The 24027-nt window shown below is 45.2% G+C and overlaps 1 protein-coding gene across 2 annotated transcripts in view; it reads left to right on the forward strand.

The window, feature by feature from the left end:
- The window catches only part of LOC119404968 (serine/threonine-protein kinase PLK1), a 63412-nt gene extending 46086 nt beyond the window's left edge, over nt 1–17326 (forward strand). Inside the window, exons 6-10 of one of the 2 annotated variants that reach the window (XM_037671704.2) lie at nt 3525–3644; nt 6642–6722; nt 8068–8368; nt 9685–9931; nt 17056–17326. In XM_037671704.2, the coding sequence (XP_037527632.1) occupies nt 3525–3644; nt 6642–6722; nt 8068–8368; nt 9685–9931; nt 17056–17250 (944 nt within the window). In that variant the 3' untranslated portion in view covers nt 17251–17326. The remainder of the gene's footprint in view (nt 1–3524; nt 3645–6641; nt 6723–8067; nt 8369–9684; nt 9932–17055) is intronic. The other variant, XM_049419144.1, reaches the window with a different exon arrangement.
- The last annotated feature ends 6701 nt before the right edge of the window (nt 17327–24027 follow it).

Raw genomic sequence — 24027 nt, forward strand, 5'->3', positions numbered from 1 at the left:
ACTGTTACGTTCCTCACTGCTGCGTTTTCCCGGCTGTTACGTCGTTTTCCACCTGCCTTGGTGTAGCTCCGATGGGATCTGATGTATATTGGGAACACCGCTCTTATGTAGCAACTACGGAACCGTTCCCGTAGATGTTGCGAAGTGCACTCAGTCGGCCTGGAGACCACAGTAGAGTGTGGCTGTGTTGACTTTTCACGCCACTTGACCTGGCTTGATCGTAAGATCAGCAGTGTGAATGGCGCAAGCGACACGCATAACATTCCTTTCGGTTGTCGGGAACTGAACAAAAGAATGGCTTTTGTTTGTATTGAAAAGATGGTGTCTATGACATAATTTGTTTTACTGTGTTTAGCATAAGTGAAAGTAATGCCATTAAAATTGGCATTTGTTTCCGCAGCCGCGTTGGCGTGGACTCGTCATCGTGATTTGTCAAAGGAGTTCGTGGGGTTTGCGATAGGGGTGTTTGCTATTCGATTCGATTCGCACTGAAATTTTACTATTCGAACTTCCCAAAAACAAATCCAGTCAACGTCCGATTCAAAGTGACCCCTTCAGATTTTCAGCATGCTTCCTCATTACACTCTCGTATTGTGGCAAAGCTGCCTTTCAAGCTCCGTTACGGTCGACCTTTGCCAAGACACAGTCAACGTCCGATTGAAAGTGGTCCCTAGATTTTCAATATGCTTCACCTCATCACACCCCGGTATTGCGGCAAAGCTGCCTTTCAAGCTCTGCTACGGTCGCAAATGTATTAACTCAAGAAAACGCTTTTTCCAACATGGAGATGAAAGAGGTGGCAGAGGCGGGGCTCAATTAATGCTGTTTTGGACCTGCGAATTGGGCAGGAAGTCGGGAAAATCGGAAGCCGAAGCTTTTTGGCATCCAAAGTTTCAGATGTTCTTATATATCAACGTCTACGAGGCAGATTTGGAACTCCAAACTTGAACCGAGCACACCCTTGTCCGTCACATCAGTTGGGCTTCCACAGAAGTTGAAAGAGGAGGAGAGGCTGAGGAAATGGCATCTTTGCCTATCACGTGTAAAGTGTTGTCGGCAACACTTTGGTTGCACCAAATCATGTACGGCCTCCATGTTGCCTCATTGATAAGACAACTATGAAACACCACCCCGCCAGTGCTTCATCAACCTAGCGAAAAGAAACACTAGTATCATGTTGCTATCTCGTAAGATTATGCTTAGGAATCCTCTTTTTTTTTTTTTAATTTCACTTCGAAGTATCCCAAAAATATTCTAGAAATATTCAAAAAATATTCAATTCACACTCACACTTAAATATTCGAATTCGCTTCGCACACAATATTTTGCTATTCGCACAGCTCTAGTTTGCGACCCAACTCGTCGCGCTGGTCATGTTGTGTGTGTGTGCTTAGTTCTTTCGCACCTACAACTGTCGGTGCCAAAAGAATCGCATACGTTGATTGCATTTCTGTGGATGATGCCGTTCTCAGCTCCGCGGTTCTATCCGTTGACTAGATCATATCAGTATGTGCCAATGCATGCACCAGTGACGAAGTTTAGGAGTTGGTAGAGCAGGGGTCATTTTCTTCGACGATTGCTTTCGAGGCACTTAAACTTTTGCAAGGCGTTCGACCTTCTACTACAAGCCATGGTGGTCCGCCAATATGCCAACAGTGCTAAATTATCGCTAGGAGACACTGACGCATCCGGTGACAATCTCGCGGAGGTGTCGCCAAAAGTGATTGCTTTCCTGGTGTCTGTGTGAAACCACATTTCATACCAAAAATTGCAGTTTGCATATTGTATGCAAATTTTTCATCGACATACCTGCGCTTTGAGCTATTGCATCATGCATGCAAGTCAGGGCATTCAGGAGTGGAGGGGATACCATTATCTCAAACTGAGGTGGCACTGCTTTATAGAGATGTGCACGGGCCGCAATTTCGTGGCCCGGCCCAGGCCCGATGATGTATAGAGGACGGGCCCGGACGCCAGGCCCAGGCCCGGCCTGGCGTGTCATACCCAAGGCCCGGCCCAGCCAAGGCCTTGGGTATGAAAAATAGCTAAATGGCCGCATAAAAGTAGCTACAAATAGCTAAAAAACTCCAGCAAGGAGCTAAAAAGTAGCTAAATTTTTTTTTCAAGCATTTTTAAGCATATTCTAGGCGTGAAACGAATTTACTTGCAGCTGTGTTATCTTAAAGTTTAAACAGAGCTATCAAGTTACGTGTTCTTGCAGGCAGCTACGCAGAACATGAGTGAACAAAAACATGAGTGAACATGCCTCGTGTTCATATCGTGGTCACGGCATGTGACACCCCAAAAATTAATACATTGTACATGACTCTAGATGAGTACCCTCCTCACTCTATTTTTCTTTTATTTTCAGTATGTATACACTGAAAAACAAAACATTTATGAAACGTTTGCCAGTTCTTTGACTTCTGGTACATATCTGTGCTGTTCCCTCAGGCCTTAGTGTTGAAAGCCGTGAATTTCAGCTAATTAACCCATATATGCCCAAACTAAAAAAAAATGACAAAACAAATATCTTTTTCACAAAAAGGGTACTTCTACCCTTAAAAGAAAGCACACAAATGAACAAGGACGGCCCGCCCGACTAAAATTACGCCGGGCTGCCCGGCCCGCGGACCGGGCCTTTGGGCAGGCCCAGGCCCGTGCGCACCTCTACTGCTTTATACCTGTGTCACACAGACACTTTTGAAAGGCCATCCAGTCGGTGGCAGTCACAAGTCTATAGACTCAATGAAATTGTCACGCTGCTACACAGCAGTTTTAAATGGCTGTTGAGGGATTCAGGAATTTATTGCAAATATTGTGACACTGCGGATCTTCATTTTCTTATCCATATCACCTAAAGTTTATTATAGATTCACTTAAAAGCGCAAATGTTTGTTGTTTTTGTTTAAACATTTCAATAAATTGTTTATTCGCAGTTATGAAGGAATATTTAGTTTTTAAGTTCGGCAGCGAAATTGTGGCAAGCGAAACATGACGAGACTCCGTGATGAAGACAAGTACATTGCTGTTGTCGAGAGTATGTGCATTCTGAACATTTTAAGTGGCAAAAATACTTTTTCAAATAATTCACAGCGCTTACATATACTGTTTTTCAAGCGTCCTTTCTTCTAATCGTGAGTACGAGCACACCGTGAACAAGAGGGCACATTCACACTGTTTCCGCTTCCGTTGCTCAATGGCTATCGAAGTTTCGATAGAGTTGTGGGGTGCTCTGTTGACTCGATAGACTTTTGACTCGGCGGCCTTCGAAACGTGCAGTGTAGCAGCTCGTGCTTGACCATTGTCAATAGATTATTGGTTGGAAGGCCTTCCGAACACTCGTGTGACACGGGTATGTATTAGTCATGGGATGATAGTTCTTTAACACGGGCTGACAAATGTTGCTAGCCGCTAGTCTGGGAGCTCTGTTGTATCTACTTGCTGTGCCTAGTGTCCATTAATTCACCGCAGTGGTTGTTGGAATACAGAAGGGTTCACCACTCATTTGTCGCTTGTTGCAGGACCACTTCCGTCCCGCCTGCCTACATCTTGCCTGACCACTGAGCCCCGCTATGACACTCTCAACGCCACCCTTACTGTGAATGGCCGCAGGCCTCTGCTGGAGCGAAATGAAGGGCCTGGTGAGCTGGTTTGTTTCAATCGATCCATCAAGTCAGAGCTTCATCCCTTCCACGGTGAAAGGGAATTCAATCAATCAATGGAACCTTTATGATCAGAAAATTGCACATACAAGGTATATTTGGACTGATAATCAATCAGTCAATGGAACTTTCATTTTAACCCTTTGAGGGTCGAATTTTTTCGCGAAATCCAGTCCAAAAATGTGTAATTTTTTTATTACTGAAATAAATTCTTCAGACGACTTTATTTACGAAAAAAATTGTCTAAGATTTTTTTTCGTGACCGTAAAGTGACAAAAAAATCATTTTTGTTGTTACATACACATGGCTTATTCGTAGTAAAATCAAGCAAAATCCTGAAAAAAAAAAGCTTAACAATTTTTTATAAATAACAATTATGCATTGTATTAAACGTAGCTCACAGACATACAAAAATAAGCGCACCAGAGTACTTTTCCGGTTTAAAATGTTCGTGCTCTAACACAAAACTTTTCAGCGTGTGATAGTCATTGAAGCATAGCTCGCCACGCACGCTTTTCAGATGTCGCTCCGTGATCGTCATCGGAGTCTAAACTCGTCAAAAAATCCTCGTCTGACAAACTGAAATCCAATTAATCAGATTCTGATTCGGCCCTTGGGGAACAGTCCGCATCGGAAGAATCGCTGCTCGACTCACCGGCAGCAGAGAAACCGCCGCGCGCTTCCATATAGCGTAAGCGAACTGCGTCAGTGAGCGCACGCAAGAAAAATCTATGGTTGTGCGCCCGTCAGGAAAGCAAAACGAGTGAAAAATCTGCAGTAATCCTTCGCCTTATCGCCAACAAGACGTAGTTAGCTTTTCCGAGACCCCAAAACAGGAAACGCAATCACGGCGGCGTAGTTTGTGTAATTTAGCGCCGCACGGAAACAGATGTAATCGCACCCCGGGGTGCAATAAACGAGAGTGTAACAAGTGGTCACCCTTTGAGAGATTAGAAACCACACAGCCATCAGCTTTGCGGGCGCAAGAAGCGAAAACCACCCGAAGGACGAAATCGAAACCAGCCGCACCGAGTGCGCGCGTTCCGATGCGCAACTCAACGCCGCCGCGCCGCTTTGGAAAGCAAAAAAAGAAAAAGAAAGACGGAGACACATTGGCGCATTAAAAAAAAAATTCCACGTATTCCCGAAGCGTGGCAGCACATTCCAAGCAAGAGAAATGATCGAAGAAGGCGCGCGTTTGAAACCAACCACTCCGCGGGCGTACTTGGTTGCGCAAGCGATAGCCGGCTCGCCGTTTTGCGAAGCATAAAAAAAGCAACAACGGAGAGACATCGGCGCATGAAAAAAAATTCCACGTATTCCCGAAGCGTGGCAGCACATGCAAAGCAAGAGAAATGATCGAAAAAGGCGCGCACTTTAAACTAGTTGCACCGCGAACGCGCTCGGATGGGCAAGCGATAGCCGGCGCGCCGTTTTGGGAAGCGAAATAAAAATACAACGCAGAGACATTGGCGCATGAAAAAAATTCCACGTATTCCCGAAGTGTGGAAGCACAGGCCAAGCGAGAGAAATGATCGAAAAAGGCGCGCGTTTTAAAAATAAACGCTATGCCGTACATGTACGACGAAAACCCTTTGGTATTAGGAAGCTTCTGCCGTACATGTACGGCGAAAACCCTCAAGGGGTTAATGATCAGAAAATTGCATCTACAGTAAAAGCTTGTTAATCTGAACTCTATCCTGCCTATCAAATTGTTCGAATTAGCAAGTGGGCACTAGAATGAACGGACATCGTACCACACTGTGCGGGCAGAACGCAAAGCAGGCACCTCTGAACTCGTTATCGCAAATTAGGCGCTTCTACACGTTTGTAAATTAAGTTCATGGAGCTCTTATCAGCGAACAGAAATAATTGATCAGACAATGATACGCCAGAAACAAGCATCAACATGTATTCATGTGAGCAGTGGGCCTTAATGTGAAATATGATCTATTTATGCTTCAAAGCAGGTTTATTTTCATTGCAGAGCTAACGCAATCAAAATTCAAAGTAATCGGTAGTTTGCATTTGCTTGCGTTTTTTCTGTCTCGTTTGCAGCTTGCGCAAGCGCTCCAGCACAGCGTCTGAATTCTGATCAGCTGAGAAATACTGCTGTTTCGTTGTTTTGTATCTCTAGCAAATTTGGTTTGGTTTGGTGTTGCAACACATTGTGATCACTTTGGGTCGACTTCTGCAAGGAGCTATGAAAACCAGGGGCTCCCAGTTCGATTTAACCGTTGTGGATACCGACGCGTTCGAATTATCAGGTGTTTTTCCCCATAGAAATAGGGCTGTGCCTGGAGGGTTATGGGACTAATAGTATACACCTGTTTGTTCATTTTGAATACTTCAAAATTTCCAACAGTTTAAATTCGAATCGAAGCAAATTTGAATACTGTAATATTCATTCGGATATTCGAAGTGCTCGAATATTCACACAAGCCTAGTAATTTGGTGTGGGTGTTATCAACTGGTGACTTCCGTTGGCAGATTTGGAGCACTTCCGGTAGCAGTTTTTCGGCTCCATTCGGAGCAGCTCTGACGCCAGATTCACTCCACAGAGCGGCTCTCTCTACTCCGCGAAAAGCGGTGGATTCGACCAGAAGTTGCAAGCTCCCCTCGCGTGCGCAGAGCATGGCGTACCACGTGCGTGATGCAATGAGCTGTCCGACCGTGAAAGTGATCTCCGCTCGCGCCCATGAAGGCGGAAACAGCGCAGAACTCGAGGAATGCTGGGCGCTTGCGAAGCAGGTGTGCACTAGCGCACCCTACCTTTTCCTCTGGCGGGAGCACGTGTGTTCCGTTGGCAGATTTTCTTCGGTTGCTCTCCTTCAGAGCAGAGTGCTCCGGCGCAGAGTTCGTCGGCCACTCTGAATCCGCCAATGGAATTCACCAAAGGAATGCTTGGCTATGCTTTGAACATTGTAGCCCTTGTCTAAAAGGTGTTCTTACTCTATGCATCCATTTTCTTCGCAGAGATAGAAGCAAAGGTAACTCCCATAAGGAACCACCCAGAGAAGGAAGCGAAGCCTGCACAGTGCCTCAAACCCCAGCAGCGTACGTGATTGCCTTTTCTTTTTTTCTCTCTCTCATTGATGAACAACCTCAAGCTAAGGAGTGGTGTGTGTAAAAGAAAAGGGGGTACTGAAAGCACCACAGCGTCTGATTTGACTGTTTGCAAACAGAGCAATTTGAAACTCGGTGGTCTTGCTACAGCTAGACACTCAAACCTCATTATAACAGTCACATCTGCCACGAAAATAACTTCGTTATAGCCGAAAATTTGTTATAAACGCTTATTTGTAACACTGTATCTATGGCAACACTATTCTTCATTTACTTCATTGTAATCCATAATTCATTATATCCATGTTCGTTATATCGAGGTCTGAGTGCACTTCTTTCCATACCAATGCTGTGGCGCTTAGCGCAACTTCTTTCATAGTTTGAAGTGAACGACAACGTGTAAAACGTTAGTAGAACGAACGACAACATGAATGAAAAAGGTGATGGAAGCATCTTTTTAGTTGTGACTAAAACCTTTCTGATCGCAAGCCTAAGGAGCACCTTCTAGATACGTGATTTCCCCTTTTTTTAGTGATATAGAGGCCATGCTGACACACACAGAACCTTTTTTGTGAACGGCGAATGCTTCCTCTATCAGTCGCACGCTTTCTTGAAGATGTCTGCTCAAAACACTAAATGCGCGAAAGTCTGGTGAGCACCCCCTGGCTGCACAGTGAAGAGCTAAATTGCTCCCCTGCTTCTGCGAAGATCGTTCTTGTGACTTCTTGCAGTAGATGTGTTTGCACCGGAGGATAGTCTCGCATCCGCAATGTCGACGTTTCTTTCAGTCTTTAGCGGAGTAATAAATTTTAAATTTTTGTGGCTTAGAGATCAACTGTTATATGGCTATGAATGTGTTCTATCACTTATCGTTGTTCTATTCGTTTCTTTGTTTCCCATGTGAAGCATTGCAATGCACGTGCCCTTGCTCTGCTCGCACAAGCACTTGCAACAACGCGCAGCCATGATACACGCTGAGTTATGCTGGTGTCACACGGGCACTTCTGATCGCGATCAGGGCCAATCTGGATTAGGCTCAGTCCGGATCAGGTGCTGCTCCACAGTCACATTTAATTGCGATCAGGCCTGATCAGGATCAAGACGATCTCAATCTTGCTGATGTGTGCAGCTACCAACTTGTTACCGCGATCAAGAAGCACGATCCGGATAGGCCCGGATCGTGTGATCAAGTGCCCGTGTGAGACCGGTATTGGTATACACTTTGCCCACGGAAGTTCTTGACCACTATGTATGGAACAGAGCATAGTTTGGGTATTCATCGACATGCGTGCAGGATTCATTGGGACATGTGAGCATTGTTTTACTTTTCATGCAGCTGCTCAACCAGGTGGTTCTCAGAAGCCCGCGGCAGAGAGCCCGGCCAGCAAGGGTGCTTCGCAAGAGGCTCACCTCAACGAGCTTCAACGCCTTATCAAGCGCCTGATTAGCGCTCGTCCGCCCGAGCTGCGCTTCGAGCGTCCCGATGAGGCAGAGGACCCAGCTTCCGTACCGGTGTTCTGGGTCAGCAAATGGGTGGACTACACGGACAAGTATGGGCTAGGCTACCAGCTGTGCGATAACAGCATCGGCGTGGTCTTCAACGACAACACCAGAGTCATTCTGCTCAGCAACAACCTGTGAGTTCTTATCGTTCCACGAAGCTTTTAAAAAAATGCCACTTTTTCCGGAGAACTCGAAGAAAACGCAAATGGCGATCTTTCCTTCAGGTTTATACAGGGTGGACTGCTAAAACTCCCATGTACTTAGGTGCATATTTAGGAACCCTACTATTTTCTTTACCACTGTTGTAGGCATGAGAAATGCCAAAGTGCATTTTTGTTCATTCAGTCACTGTTATGACACAAAGGTGACTGAACAATCGAAGGCATTGTACATTTTCTTTGCGTGAATATTGGTTGCACAATACAATCGAGTAAAAATGTTGAGCTGGATTCATGAACCGCAACTTCTCGAAGTATTTGAGATTGCACTTTGCCTTTCGTCGCATTAGAGCTTCTGCTAACCCTTTGTGCAACAGCGGGACACATGTGTCCCACTTTTCCGTCTGCAGGAAAAGTTTTCTCCCACATCACCCGTTGCAATTCACACAACACTAACTCACTCATATCTTACCCAAGTCTTCGTAATCCCGAGGAAAATTCTTTTACCACTCTTTCAAAGGGTGGAAGTAGTGTTACAATGGCGCTAAATTTCGCAAACTTTTTCGTGATAGCTTCTGAATTTTCCTCTTCTTCAGATAGAAAGGACCTACCAGTCTAAAAGCCGTACAATTTCCTCTTTTTCTAGTTTTTCAGAGAGGCGATTTTAGCTTCCAGTCATCACGTGTTTTTGTAAATTTGCTCAAGAATTCTACCGATAAGTGCATCGAAATATAATCCCCTGTGAAATTGCCACACTCATCCCTCAGGGTAATTGCAGATATTGGTGCGTGGCAATATTTTTCTTGATATCATAGACCGCAAATGGACAGGCAAATGGACAAAAAAATGGTTGGTGCATACGGTGAAGTAAGCTTTGCAGGAACAGACCACGGCGCTATGAAGGCTCACAAGAGGGGCAGGTGCAGGTGGTGTTCTACTGCTGGCAATGAGGTCCACACAACTTTCTTCGGCACAACTTGACAAGTGATACTCCGTGCTACTTGCTTCGGCCGTTTCATCCCAAAAACCTGTTAATTAAATCGCGAGATGGTGCGTTCGTGAGATACTGGGACAATGTTTTCCCACTTTTTGAAAACACTCTCATTAGTCAGTGGGACATACTATATGTCCCACTTTTTCTCAGTGAACTACCAGCTTGATTTTGATGAAATTTGTTTTATACTACTTCTTTGTAGTTTATATCAATATAACGCACCCAGTTTTTATATCGTGTCAAAAATAAAGGCAAACCTACAAAGGGTTAATGAAACATATTTTTCTCGTTTGGACAGGAGCGTGACGTACGTCGACGAGGACAACATTGAGCACTACCACTCCCTGGAGGAGTATCCACCGTCGCTGGAGAAAAAGATAACGCTTCTGAAATACTTCTGCACATACATGAAGCAGTACCTTCTCATGACAGGCGAGGATGTCAGCCCCAGGGAGTGTGACAATCTGGTCAGGCTGCCGTGCCTACGGACATGGCTGCGAACACGGTCAGCAATCGCGTTCTACCTGACCAATGGAACAGTCCAGGTGAGTCCTTACAGAAGACTGCATTGTATGTTCTTTACTTTGAAGTGTACAGTAGAACCTTGTTGATACTTACTTGCGGGAATGCGGCATAACTACGCACTAAATGGTACAGTCGAACACTGATATATTGAACTCGAAGGGGATCGCGAATTAGTTCGATATATATGAAAAATTTGATATAAAGAAATACAGGCCCCGAGACCTTACCAGTGGCGGATCATCACCTACAATCGGCGCATTCAAGAATGACAACTAATTCTGCACACACGATGCAACAGAATGTTTTATTTGCGTGAAAAAAAAAATCTCTTATCTTGGCCTGCTTCTTTGTCTTCGAAATGAAGTTGAAGACGCTGGCCTCGATCTTATCGAGGCTGTTCAGTTGTGACAGCCCGGTTCCCTCCATGTCACCGCAACAACGGTGAATCAAGCCAAACGCTGCCGCCACTTCAGCGGCAGAGAACGCACATGTAGCCGCCGCCTCGTCCGGACGATCTTCATCGCCACTTGAGCTGTCGGCCTGGGCATCCTGGGTCCCTGCGACCGCAGCTCGTCAGCGAGGACAGCCTGAGCATTGCAGTCTGCTTCCATGAAATCGTCCGCGGACACTTCGGGTGGAACGGCAGCCGGGAAGAGCGACGGCAACTCGCGAAACGCGTCGTCTATGCACTCATCGTCGCAGTCTTCACCGGTTTCCGCAAGTTCCACCGTCACAAAGCCTGCCTTACGGAAGCAGTTGTCTACTGTGTCCGTCTTTACGTCTCGCCAGGCGCCCGTCATCATTTGAATGGCACCAAGCAGATCAACCTTCAGCTCGGTGCCCATGCGGAGGTTGACCAGCAGCCTATAAAGGAGCCGCCTCCTGTAGCCCACCTTGAAAAACTTGATGATGCCCTGGTCGAGTGGTTGTAGCTTCGCTGTTGTGTTGGCCGGCAGAAACTTCAGCTTGATGTTTTTGAGCTCGCAGGTGGTGTGGTGGGCCGAGCAGTTGTCCACAAGAAGGCAAGCGTGACGTTTCGACTTGCCAGCTCGACGTCCCACGCTTGCAGCCATTCTGTGTACAGCTGACGCGTCATCCAGGCCTTCTTGTTCGAGGCGTAGCGAATGGGGCGCTGCTTAGGGTTCTTAAAGGGGTACTGACACAAAATTTCGCGGCCGAGATAGCCTGCTGGATCGATTCCCGTGTACGTGCGTGTACCATCTGCAAAATATCGGCAGCGAATAAAGCTTGGAAGGTATTTTATATGAATTTTGAAGTTCGCGAGCGCGATCCAGCATTATAGGCCACACCTAGTGCATTGACACGCTCGGAGGTGACCCCCCTACTTCCCCTACGTAACCGTTGCAGCCGGTACAAGTTACGATGACGTCGTAGCTGCCATTTCTGTTTTGACGCGCTTCCCGCCGAATCGCTCCTCGCCAGCGGGTCAAACATGAAGTGATTCGCCACGTCAAATTCCTTCGATCCCCGCCGCAAGAAAATCGTCGCCATCAGACGACGATAAGCCAGACGACGACATACCGCACGGAAATGCGTCACTGTTCTGTGTGCTCACGTGACCGAGCGTTTCACTCGCTTGGTGGTGATAGTTGCACCCGGCGGCTTGCCGTTCTTCGAGCTCTGTCAAACCGAAACTGAGGCTGTGTCGGTAATGAGGAGCTTGTAATTATCTGTCGCGCGCTGCAGCAAACGATGTGCCGTGTTATGACTAACAGGCCCCCAGCAACACATTTCAGCAAAAAAACGCGGGGCGAAAATTTTTGTCAGGACTCCTTTAAAGGGGACACTAAAGGCAAATATTAAGTCGACGTTGATTGTTGAAATACACTCAAACCTCATTATAACAAAGTCACATCTGCCACGAAAATAACTTCGTTATATCCGAAAATTCGTTATAAATGTTTATTTTTAGCACTGTAACTATGACAAGACTATTCTTCATTTACTTCGTTAAAACCGATAATTCGTTATATCCGTGTTCGCTATATCGAGGTTCGAGTGTAGCGGTTACATGAGTATATACGGTATGTGGGTTCGATATACAGTCGAGCCCGACTATATCGAACCCGTTTATATCAAATTATCCCGTATATCGAACAATTTCTAAACTTAAAAATTTATAAACGGTAAATTTACATTGAGAATATATAGCAAAAGTTACTGTTACATCGAACGAGAATAGCAACGACAACCGATATATCAAACTCCACGTGCCTCAAAAGTGCCCCAGCAAGTTGGCTTTCCCTCGCGGTGGCGGGGAAAACTGCCGGCGCCACCCTAGAAAAAGTGGTTTAGACCCGTTTGTGCACGGGCGAACACCCCCCTGCAAGAAATGATCCTGGCCCACTCGCAGCGCTTACAGCCAATCAAAGGCCGTCGTGCTTTCTCCGAGGCGCGGAGGCGGTAGAAGTGAGCGCCATTTTTTCTTTCTTTATGCTTGTGTGCCTGCTGCTGCCTGTTTTCCTCGAGTCCTCATTCAGCGTGGTCCGTGCTGGTGGTGTTGCCTGTTGGTGCTCTGTGAACTTTATTGGCGCGTTGTCGTCATGGCTTGTGCAAAGAGGCAGAATTTGCAGATGTCACGAAGGAGACGATCCAGAACTGCTTTAGGCATGCTGGCTTCTGCATGCCTGGTGATGACACCCCAAATTCCGATGACGGCACTGAAGACACCGCAGGTGTTTCCACCGAAGTTTGGAGCGAGCTGGCAGAGTTCCCGGGAGCTATCGACATTCGACGAGTTCGGCAGTGCGGACGATGATGTCGCCATCATGGGTGAGCTACAAGATGAGGACTACGTTGCAGACGTCGTGCCGACCACGAGCCAAAGCGACAGCAATAAGGAAATTGACGATGGCCCATTGCCTACATCCTCCGAAGTGATTAGTGCACTTGCGTTGGTCCGGCGCTATTGCGTGAATGTGGAAGGTTGCGGCCTCAGCTGCTCCGACTCGTTGGACAATGTGGAGGCGTGCGTGCTGTTGCAGGCAGCGAAGTCGTTGACGCAGAAGAAAATCCAGGACTATTTTGTTCCAAAGTAGGGCACGCAAGTAAGCCACCATATTAATAAAGTACTTTTCTTATTGTTATGTGCCTTTGTGTCAAAATCCTATAGCGGGCCTATATCGAATTGTGCCATATATCGAACTAATAAACGTTTTTTGGCGAGTTCGATATACCCGGGTTCGACTGTATCCGTGTCTGACTGTAGTACACCTTCCCCACCAAGCACCGACCATAAAGCCTTTTCTTTCTTTTTTGCCGAAGCGCAGGAAAGATTTTGGCAATCTCGCACGACCATCCCGTAGAGCATTGTGGATATGCCAAGGAGCATTTCGAAACTATATTACAGGGTCCGGGATATGCAGTGACTGATGTAGCGACAGAACAGACAGTATTGGCCTTCCGCGATACATGTGTACATAGTTAGTACATACTCTAGAGGAAAAGCTGGGCCGGAAGAGGGCGGACAACGAGAACAGCACCACTAACCTACCACTTTCATTGTTGCCTTTGCCATTATTTACAGATCTGCTAAAATTACCACTATTCAATTTTAGTAACACCGGCAATATAAATCACATGGGCATTTTGATAAATTAGAAACATGCGGACAGGATTCAATGTTCATTTAGAAGATTTTTACGAAAGACTCAAGACTATTTAGGCAATTTACTTTGTACACGACTCGTGGCACAAGATGATGCATTTGCAGGCACTTACCATAAAAACCGGAATATAGGTCGAATTTTTTTTATTCAAAAAACAGCCATAAAAAGACAACCCCCGTCTTGTATACCAGTCATTGGTAGAAAAACTTCGGAAGTCTGGCCACTATGGGCAACTGAAGTCAGCCGCCTCCATCGCAATCATCACATCGCTTTGTTTACTAACCAGCCTTGTCTACTTGTGCCGGGGGCGGCCTCATTTTGCGTTTTTGTTGTTGTCTTGTGAATCTATTCGGACTCTGAGCTGCTTTTTTCCTTGTTCTCGACTGGTGGCTGACAACAGTTCACCGTAGCATTCAAGAAAACAGCGATTGAGTTCGCGAAGGCACGAAGAAATCTAGTCTGAAGTGTGTGAAAGATGTGTTGGGATGCTAGTGCACATGAATGCGAGCGGGAGCTGTGAGTCGCAAATAATAACTGAATGTTTATCTTTGCACGGGTGTTCTCGCTGCTCCACTCTCGGTGGATACTCTTTGTTGCTTCCTGTGCCCCGCCACGGTGGTCTAGTGGTTATGGCGCTCGACTGGTGACCCGAAGGTCGCGGGATCGAATCCCGGCCGCAGCGGCTGCATTTTCGATGGAGGCGAAAATGTTTGAGGCCCGTGTACTTAGATTTAGGTGCACGTTAAAGAACCCGAGGTGGTCGAAATTTCCGGAGCCCTCCACTACGGCGTCCCTCATAATCATATCGTGGTTTTGGGGCATTAAACCCCAGATATTATTATTACTGGTAATGCTCACATGGTAGTGCAATAGCAGCAGTGGCGGCACCCCTGCAGTCTGAGATTCTCATGCATGGGCCCTATGGGGAGGCTTTCTTCTAGTCTGTACTAGCCCTATTCATGTGTCTGTACCACGATGTGCTACTAAATGAAAACTGAGTTTCATTGAAACTCAATGTGGTCACGTGGAGAGATAGTCTCCTGGCTAGTTACGTGCAGTGCATCACCTACTCGGCTCGTGCAGTCACTGTCGGGCCGCTTGCTGTACGCTACGCATGCATTTGCTGTGGGAGTGTTCTTCGTACTGTGCACAGATGCGGCTAGTTGCTTGTTGGGTTCAGCGCTTACGACAAAGCAGACATTTTTTCCAAATGTGAAGTCGGAACCTAGCGGCATGTCAACTTTGTTAAGCAAACCTGTGGCACGTCATGTGGCACTATAGATGGGCACAGAGGCAGGCCCTGCAAAATAACACGGTTCATACACTTCGTTTTTTTTACTGTCAGAGATGCGATTTCAGCATTGTTTTATTTACGCAAGGCACGTCACACGGTTTTTTTCGTTGGCCGTGCGGTGTGGTGAGTGTAACTCTACCAAAGCAAAGCAAGTCACTGATGCTGCGAAGAAAGGTAGCCCTAATCAAAGAAGCGGATTCGAGGCTCGAAGTTTCCGGACGTCATGATTGTGTGGCTGCATCGTGTGAGAGGAGCCTAGCTTTCCAGTCACAACATTGACAGAGAAGGCCGATTCTCTGGACTTAGCGGCGGGTTATACCGATCTCACCTGCAACATCAGCTGGTTTGATCATTTTCTTAAGCGAAACAACGTGGCGTCACACATGTGAATGCGGCAATGTGGACGCAGCTACTCAGTAGGTGACGGCATCAGCCGAAGCAAGAAACGTGCTTCGCTTGATGCGAAATAAAGTTTAGTGCAGCGGCGGGGACGATCAGCACATGCTACATATTAAGCAACTCAAAAATGCTCTGGTAGGTGCAAGTGCTACTGCGAAGCAGACCAGCCTTACTTGGTCTTTCTGCATTAAAAAAGAGGCAGTGCTGGAAAACACAGCTGGTTGATAGCTCTGGTATGTTAGTTTTCTTTAAGACCTTTACAAAGAGCCAGTTAGGCATTCCTGTTAAGAAACTGGTCAGTAGTGATATTTTCTGATAGAACTGGACTTCTCAATGGAATTTGCACAAATTTGCTTATCTCAATTTTTTTTTTTGTTTTTACTACTACGAGCTAATGAGGTATCACTGTACTTTAGTATTCATTATTAGATTGGATAATAAGTGTATTAATGGCACTTCGGCTTGGTTTTGAAAAACTGGATTTGACGAAAGTTCTGAGGTTTCTCATTTGTGAGAAGGCCTTCATATAGCATGCCCACTTCATGGCAAGGCAACCCGCCAGTAATTACATGGTCGACATTAAGTTAGGGCCCCTTGTTTTGCTGCAGTTTTTTTTTCACGCATGCTCTGTCCCACCTGACTGCAAAAAGAATGTGATGGTTCACATGGTTCCTCGATGCAACCTAATAGACGGCATTGCCTGATTTCGACTTTGTATTTGGCAAAAGTGCGATTTTTGTGGCAATCGATTCATTGTACCGAACTGTTGTTCTTCAGCGGCATCGTTTACCCAGAGCCGTCGGTCAAGATACCGAAGCCTCGATGAAGCGCAAGTGCATGTTATAGAACCTCAGGTGCTCAAAAATTTGCTGAAAGGTGATTTGAAGGAATTGTTTGGACCATGCTTTCTCCTTCACTCACCTCCTCGTTAATACTTAAGGACGCTTGATGCAACCGCATAAAGACCACCTAGCATGCCAATGCCAAAACGTTTTCTTTAAGGGGAGACCCTGCTTCTGAAACATGTTTTTTGTTTTTTAGCATATTGTTATGAAACTTTCACAGCTTGTGTATTTTCATGTGTTGATTTCAAACGTGTAACTATTGTTCGAATACAATATGTAGTTTTGAAACTATTAGTTTTTGTATTGTTCGGAGCAGGCTTTATTTTTAAACTGAGAGTTATCAAGTAAATCAGCATATCACAATAACCTCGAATGAATACTGTACGCAGTAAAACATGAATGAATGTTCTAGGCCCGTTTGAACCAAAGTTATGGTACGCTGAACATTTGGCAATTGAGGGAAACTGAAGCTTGGTCAAACTGGGATCAAGCTGGGAATGTTCAACGTTCCACAACTTTTGTTCAAATGGGCCTAGAACATCCATTCTTGTTTTACTGCGTACAGTATTCATTCCAGGTTATTGTGATATGCTGATTTGCTTTATAACTCTCTCAATTTATAAATAAATCTTGCTCCCAACAATATACATGAAATAATTGATATTTTGAAACCAGCATATTGTAATAGAAAAATAATTGCACATTTGAAATCAGGACATAAAAAGTCATAAGCTGCGAAAAGTTTCATAAAAATGTACTAAAAAATAAAGAAATATGTCCCTGAAGCAGGGTCCCCCTTGATGCGACTTCTTAACCAGCTTCGGCTCCATCACTTTGCAAGTCTCCTCTGAGAAAATTTCCAAAGTGCCAAAACTGAGATTTCCAAAATTCTGGTTTCTTGTGTTCCCTCTGTTTACCTTTTTGATCATATGGAATCTGGGTGACCTCTCAACCAACCTTTGTTCGCTTCGTTCCAGATTAATTTTTTCCAAGACCACACCAAGCTGATCTTGTGCCCACTGATGGCAGCAGTGTCGTACATAGACAACAACCGGGTATTCCACACGTACCGGCTTGAGACGCTCCACAACGGCTGCCCACCCGAGCTGTTCTCTCGGCTGAAGTATGCGAGGACCATCCTAGACCGGCTGACTAGCACGTCCTCCTCCTAGTCCGACCACCTTCCCAGCTTCCTCTTTTTTGCCTGTGCTCTGGGACCAAGGTTTCGGATTTCTTTTTTTTTTTTTTTTTTTTTTTCACTGACAAAAAAAAAATCAGTCGCTTGCCATCCAATTTGTACATAGCTTTTCTTGTACTGCAGGCATTTTTATAGGCTGTTTTTATATACTTAGCATCTGTCACGTCCCATTGCTCGTTTGTCATTTGTTCATAATTTTAATTTCTGATGACGATGAGCCGCTAGTTTTGGCTGTACTGCTAGTTTTGGCTGTACTGCTAGTTTTGGCTGTACTGCTAGTTTCGGCTGAGCTGCTAGTTTCGGCTGAGCTGCTAGTTTCGGCGGTGCGCTTTTACTTTCTTGTTTTGTATTTTATTACTCTTTCTAAAAGCTAGGCTGGTGCGATGTGCTATTGCAGTGGCCATTGGGCATCAATGTTTTACACCGGGACTTGCAGCCCCTTGTCAGCGGTACAGTAAAATGATTTCCGTAGCATTGCTTTATGGCGAATTCCACTGGGAGATCCGGAGCGGCCGCCGAAATCCTGAAGCAAGCACTCGAATTGCACCAAGCCAAATCTGCCAATGAAACGGGTGAATGCTCCGCATGAGGTCGCTCCGGAAGTTGTTTATGCATAAGTCACGTAAACCGGCTCCAGAAACTATTTCTGCCTCCTCTCGGTGAGTTTCCTTGGGTCGCCGCTGCAAAGAGTGCATTTCGACCACGCTAGTAACCATGCCAGGCGTCCTGTTTTCTTGTGTTGCGCTGACAAATATGGACGAGCACATGGAAATCTCTTCTTCGACGTAGCCGATGATCTTCGGGCGTGCGCACAGCGGGTCAGGGAATATTCCTTTAAACATCATTTCGTAGAGCACGTACGGTTTGACGTCATCGCTTTTGCTACTGCTGTCAGAACTCGTACTCTTGCTATCGCTAAGAGCAAGAAGCAAACCAGCAGCTCGTCCAGGAGAGTCAAACGACGCCATTTCAGGAATGTAAACAGGTGCACAGGGTGATCAGACACCACCTCAAAAAACGTTGAAGACAAGAGTTGCCCGACTACCGGAAATGACCGCACCGTGTTGCTGGAGTTCCGGTGAAATCTGCCTCTGCAAGACGGAGCAACAATAGCAACACGAAATGCTCCATCGCAGAGTGGGTTGCTCCAAATCTGCCAGTGGAAAATGCGAACTTGCTCCAAATCGACCAGTGGAATGCAGATTCTCGGCTGTGGAGCAAGAAAGCTTGCTCCAGCTCAACCAGTGGAATTCGCCATTAGTGTTCCTACCAGTTGCTTACTGGTGTTAGTGGTAACCATGATCTCGCATTGTTTTGAAGGGCTCGAGATTTATTTATTCTATTCATAGCATTGAGACATGGCAGTTTTGTAATGCTTGTGGGGATATGGGGAGCCTGGGGATTGCGTAGGGAGGTATGGTCTCCATTGGTGAATGCTAGTGCAATGTAACTTGTGTTCAGTCTTCTTGCATTGTAGCGTGTATGTTGCATGTGTAGGGTTTCATTGCACAGTATGTTCCAGCATTCACTATGGATGTGGAGGCTTATCTGGATTTCACCACTGACAATGTGATCTGGCATATTGCAGTGATGCTATCACCTTTGCTTTCCTCTCTGAATGGACAACGAGAATATTTAAAATCGAACAAGAGTGATCACAGCTGTATTTAAAGCAGATGACATGTTTGTGTGCTTTCTTCATACTATGAACAATTTCTGCAAGCCTGCCTGGTGGTCCAACACTGCAACCAAACTGTGTTGCTTTGACCGATCAGATTCTGCATGTTGGGTGGGCAGCAGGATGCAGAGAGATTAGTTTGAAAATAAAGATTTTTATAAAACGTGACAAACTTCAGCTGTTCATCATCTAGGGGGCATACAACTGTGCTACACAAGCTGCCGCAAGGTTTCATTTGCCTTGTAGAAATTGCAGAGTCCCCAGTTTCGGAGTAGCATAAGGACTGGTACATCTGGTTAACCCTGCAATTCACTATTGTTTCTGCTTTATTGTTGTCTGTGCTTTATAATACTAATTAAACAGTTGCAACAGAGGCCAGTCGGAATGAGAAGATAATGTAGGCTGAAACATAAAAAGGTGCGAAGCTTGCACCAGTGGCACAAGGCCGGAACCAGCAGCAAAGCTAGTGTTTGACATAGCTTCCAAGTTTTTGCTAGTACAGTAAATGCTCGTTAAGTCGAACTCGAAGGGGACTATATATTCGAATTAAGCGGAGTTTGAATTAGTGGGTGGGTGCTAGAATGAAAAGTTAAGTTCATGGAGCTCTAACAGCAAACAGAATTAATTGATCAGTCTGTGGTACACCAGAAACAAGCATTGACATGCATTCATGTGGGCAGTGAGCCTTAATGTGAAATATGAGACTATTTATGCTCCAAAACATGTCTATTTACATTGTAGAGAACAAAATCTAAATTAAAAGTAATCGGTAATTTGCGTTTGCTTGCGTTTCTTCTGTCGAGACTCTATGAGCATCATTTGCAGCTTGCCCAAGAGCTCCAGCGCAGCGTCAGAATCGTCTGCTGAGAAATGCTGCTGTTTCGTTTTGCATCTCTAGTAAATCTAGTTTGGTTTAGTTTTGCAACACATTGCGATCACTTTGTGCAGACTTCAGCAAGGAGCAATGAAAACCAGGTGCTCCCAGTTCGAATTATCAGTTTTCCCCCATAGGGATTTAAAGGGCTGTGTAGGGACCAAGGCATCAGTTCGGATTAACAGTTAGAATTAATGAGCTTTTACTGTAATGCCAAGGTTTTGTAAGAGATGCTAACTTTTTGCTGATAGTGCCAAGTATGGCCAGTCTTCACTATTCTACTGTTTTGGTCGGTTCCCCACACTATGCCAGTGTTACGTCCCTAGAAGCACCAAATGTTGACAACGTTGCCGCCACATTGAGAAAGTTGATTCAACGTTGTGACAACATTGCGTGCTATTATAGGTGGTTCTGGCGGGGAAATGTCACGTGACCAGCTGTTGCGTCACGTAATTTTAGTCACGTGACCAGATGTTACGTGATTTTACAACATTTTGTTCACGTAACTAGCTGTTGCGTGTTTTTCCTGGCAACATGTCGCGTGACTAGCTGTTACGTCACGTTGTGAGGTAACAGTTGTTACTTCATGTGAGTGATTTTAGCTGCGACTAGTTACGCGATATTTAGACACTTGACATACTCGCCCATCATAGTTATTGTATTCCACGGCCGGACATATCGGCGCACGTATTGTGGGAGCGAAGCAGAAGAGGAAGAGAGCTCGTGCCGGTTCATGATGATGGTTTCTGTTCGCACCACGCGGCGCAACGAAAAGCTTCAGCAGGTCCGCTGTCAAAAGTGGAGGTGCGCAAATATTCCATTCGATTGGTCTTCGAATAGGAACACAATGTCGCGCTTTTTTTTTTTTTAACACGAAAGTGTTTTATGCCGGGGTCCACCACGACTTCAGTGACGTATTTCCGTCGCGGAAATGACGTCGAAAAAATTTACACTATCAGATGGCAAAGAAAAAAAGTTCCGTCAACGGGCATCGAACCAGACGTTGCCCACGACCGCTCGGTCCGCAATAACAGATGCCGGGCACGCTATCCACTGCGCCACGGTCACAGACTGTGGAGGCTTTACAAACCCGACTCTCCCGGTCGGTGGAGTGGTGTTGCCCTCTGGGAGCGGTAAAGTAATTCGTCGTTACTGTTGCATCCGCGGTTAACACCTGCAACGCGTTACACGTCCGTCCCATTCGGCACGTTTTCAATAGAAGTTCAATTTTGTCAATGCCTTAACACACCGCGAGGTGGCGACCTTAGCCCGAGCGTCGTAAAAGCGTCGGCCTCGCTCATAGCATAACGCTAATCCAAACCAAATATAGCTCTGCGACGCGCGCCTGCCTCACCTGGCTGTTACACCGCGTTCCCCGCTCACGCGCTCGCCCCGAGAAAAATCGCGGCGCGACGCGCTTTGGTCGATTCCACGAAAGATCGAAAAAGGGTGTATATTTGATGTTTCCGATTTTCCTGATAATTTTATATGTTGTGCACATATGATTGCACAGCACGAAATCGCAGTTCGTTTTCAAATAAAAAATTTTGTCAACACAGCAAAATTCGACAAGTGTCGCCGGTTGACGACGACCATTTTACGAAGAATGCGTTTTCGTAACTTCCGAACCATGCTGGCAGCTACTCAAGCTATATATTACAAATATCTTTCTTTTTGGCGGAATTAGAAGTAAAGAGGAAATAGTTCTTATCATTTCATGAAATTATGAGTAAATTATGTATTTTTAAAAATTCACGAAAAACGCTGCGTTTTTGAAAATCAGTCAAATTTGGGACGCTATGGCTACTTCTGTGAACATCTTAGCTTGTTCATATTTGCAGTATGAATAGCCCTTTATGTGAATAATGAACCTCTGCATTTGTATTTCTCTAATAATTTTCAAAGTAATAAATTTTCATGCTCGAAACACCAAAAAGAGAAAAGTGCTCCTCAATTCGAAAATCTATAATAAAAAAAACCCAATCTCAATTTTGTTCAAAGTCCCCCAAAATGTTCTCAAAGGACTGCAGAATGATATTATGAAAAAACATGTTGCATCATTTTTATTAGAACAAAAGCAGAAAATGTCAAACATTGTGTTTCCAGAGCGTGGTGGCCACTGCGTAAAGGACATCTCTACTAACAAGAAAATACAGTAACACGTCTTTTTTCTTCTCTGAGCTTCGCTAAACAGCAGTAATGATCTATTGTCGGAAAGTGGGAACTGTTTTGTAAAGAACAAAAAGATCGTTCAAATTGAATGCATTTGCGACACCACTTACATTTCTCGTCGACGGGCAGCACGGACATTTTCATTCCTCTGGATAATTTTTTTTTAGTAAATGCGCTTATATAAAAGTAACGAAGCTAAACGCGAAATATGTGTAGCTGAGTCGATCATGCATTGCAAGAATGTGAGAAATCGCAAATGGCGGCATTGGTGAACGGCGAGTACCGCAGTGCAACCTAAGCACAACAGCCACACATTGTTTGCCAGGCTTTGTCGCTCTGCACGAGAAAAAGCTGGGGTGGCGATTGCGTTGGTTACACGATACATTTTTCACCGCTCGTCGCTCTCCCGCCCGGCCTCTGGATCCGCACAGTGCGGATCGTGTGGCGGATCGAGTGGCCCGCGCTACAAGCACTCGTGTAAACGGAGTAGCATGTGTTAGGCGGACAGGTGCAAAGGGCGGCGCGATAGACGCTCGCCTGAGCAGACGACAGCAACGAGCACGGCTGTGCCAGTCAGCCAAACACCACCTGAGATAGAAGTTAAGCATCCAAATTGTGCTTCACTTTGATGCGATCACTATCCTACGCTCTGAAGGTGGCTATGGGTAGGCGTTATAGCCATGGCCGAGATTTTGTACGGACTGCCTCATGGTGCACAAAAAGAAAATTCCGCTGCAGCGGAATTTTTCTTACGTAGAAGATATCAGATCGAGACTCTTTTGCGGAGGGTCATGAAGCAGGATGCCCGCTCAATTCAAGAGGGAGACCAGATCTGCCAGCACTGCTTCAAGAGAAAGAAGGATATGCAAAACAAAGCAGATGCAATGCAAACAAAACGTGTTTTGTCCGTGGCTAGAACTGCTGCCACCAATCTTCACGTAATTGATTCTTTTTAAACTCTGCATTGATCACATAAGGTTTTACAACGTACACATTTGTGCCAACAAAAACCACACCTCTTGGCGACCGCTCTCCAGAAATTCATTTCCATTCATGAAGAGACCTTGGCTTTTATACCAATGTCTCAATTCTGGCACAGCACATCATCATAAGAGACGCATGGAGGGAATCCATTCTTTAGCACTCAAGATATGAATTATACTCAACTGAAATAGATAAAAGAAAAGGAGGCAACAACTGAAAGTGCCTACTGTGGACTGAGGGATGTCTAACACTGGCGTGAAGTCGCAAACCACGCGAATGCATTTAATTGGAACGGTCTTTTCCTTTACAAAACAGTTCCCAATTTCCGACCATAGATCATTACTGTTGTTTAGCGAAGCACAGAAAAGAAAAAAGACGTGTTACTGTATTTTCTTGTTACTAGAGATGTCCTTTGCGCAGTAGCCACCCCGCTCTGGAAACAATGTTTGACATTTTCTGCTTTTGTTCTAATAAAAATGATGCAACATGTTTTTTCATAATATCATTCTGCAGTCCTTTGAGAACATTTTGGGGGACTTTGAACAAAATTGAGATTGGGTTTTTTTTATTATAGATTTTCGAATTGAGGAGCACTTTTCTCTTTTTGGTGTTTCGAGCATGAAAATTTATTACTTTGAAAATTATTAGAGAAATACAAATGCAGAGGTTCATTATTCACATAAAGGCCTATTCATACTGCAAATATGAACAAGCTAAGATGTTCACAGAAGTAGCCATAGCGTCCCAAATTTGACTGATTTTCAAAAACGCAGCGTTTTTCGTGAATTTTTAAAAATACATAATTTACTCATAATTTCATGAAATGATAAGAACTATTTCCTCTTTACTTCTACTTCCGCCAAAAAGAAAGATATTTGTAATATATAGCTTCAGTGGCTGCCAGCATGATTGCGAATTTACGAAAACGCACTCTTCGTAAAATGGTCGTCGTCAACCGGCGACACTTGTCGAATTTTCCTGTGTTGAAAAAAATTTTAATTTGAAAACAAACTGCGATTTCGTGCTGTGCAGTCATATGTGCA

This window comes from Rhipicephalus sanguineus, chromosome 9 (genome assembly GCF_013339695.2).
Source record: "Rhipicephalus sanguineus isolate Rsan-2018 chromosome 9, BIME_Rsan_1.4, whole genome shotgun sequence".
Classification (NCBI taxonomy): Eukaryota; Metazoa; Arthropoda; class Arachnida; order Ixodida; family Ixodidae; genus Rhipicephalus; species Rhipicephalus sanguineus.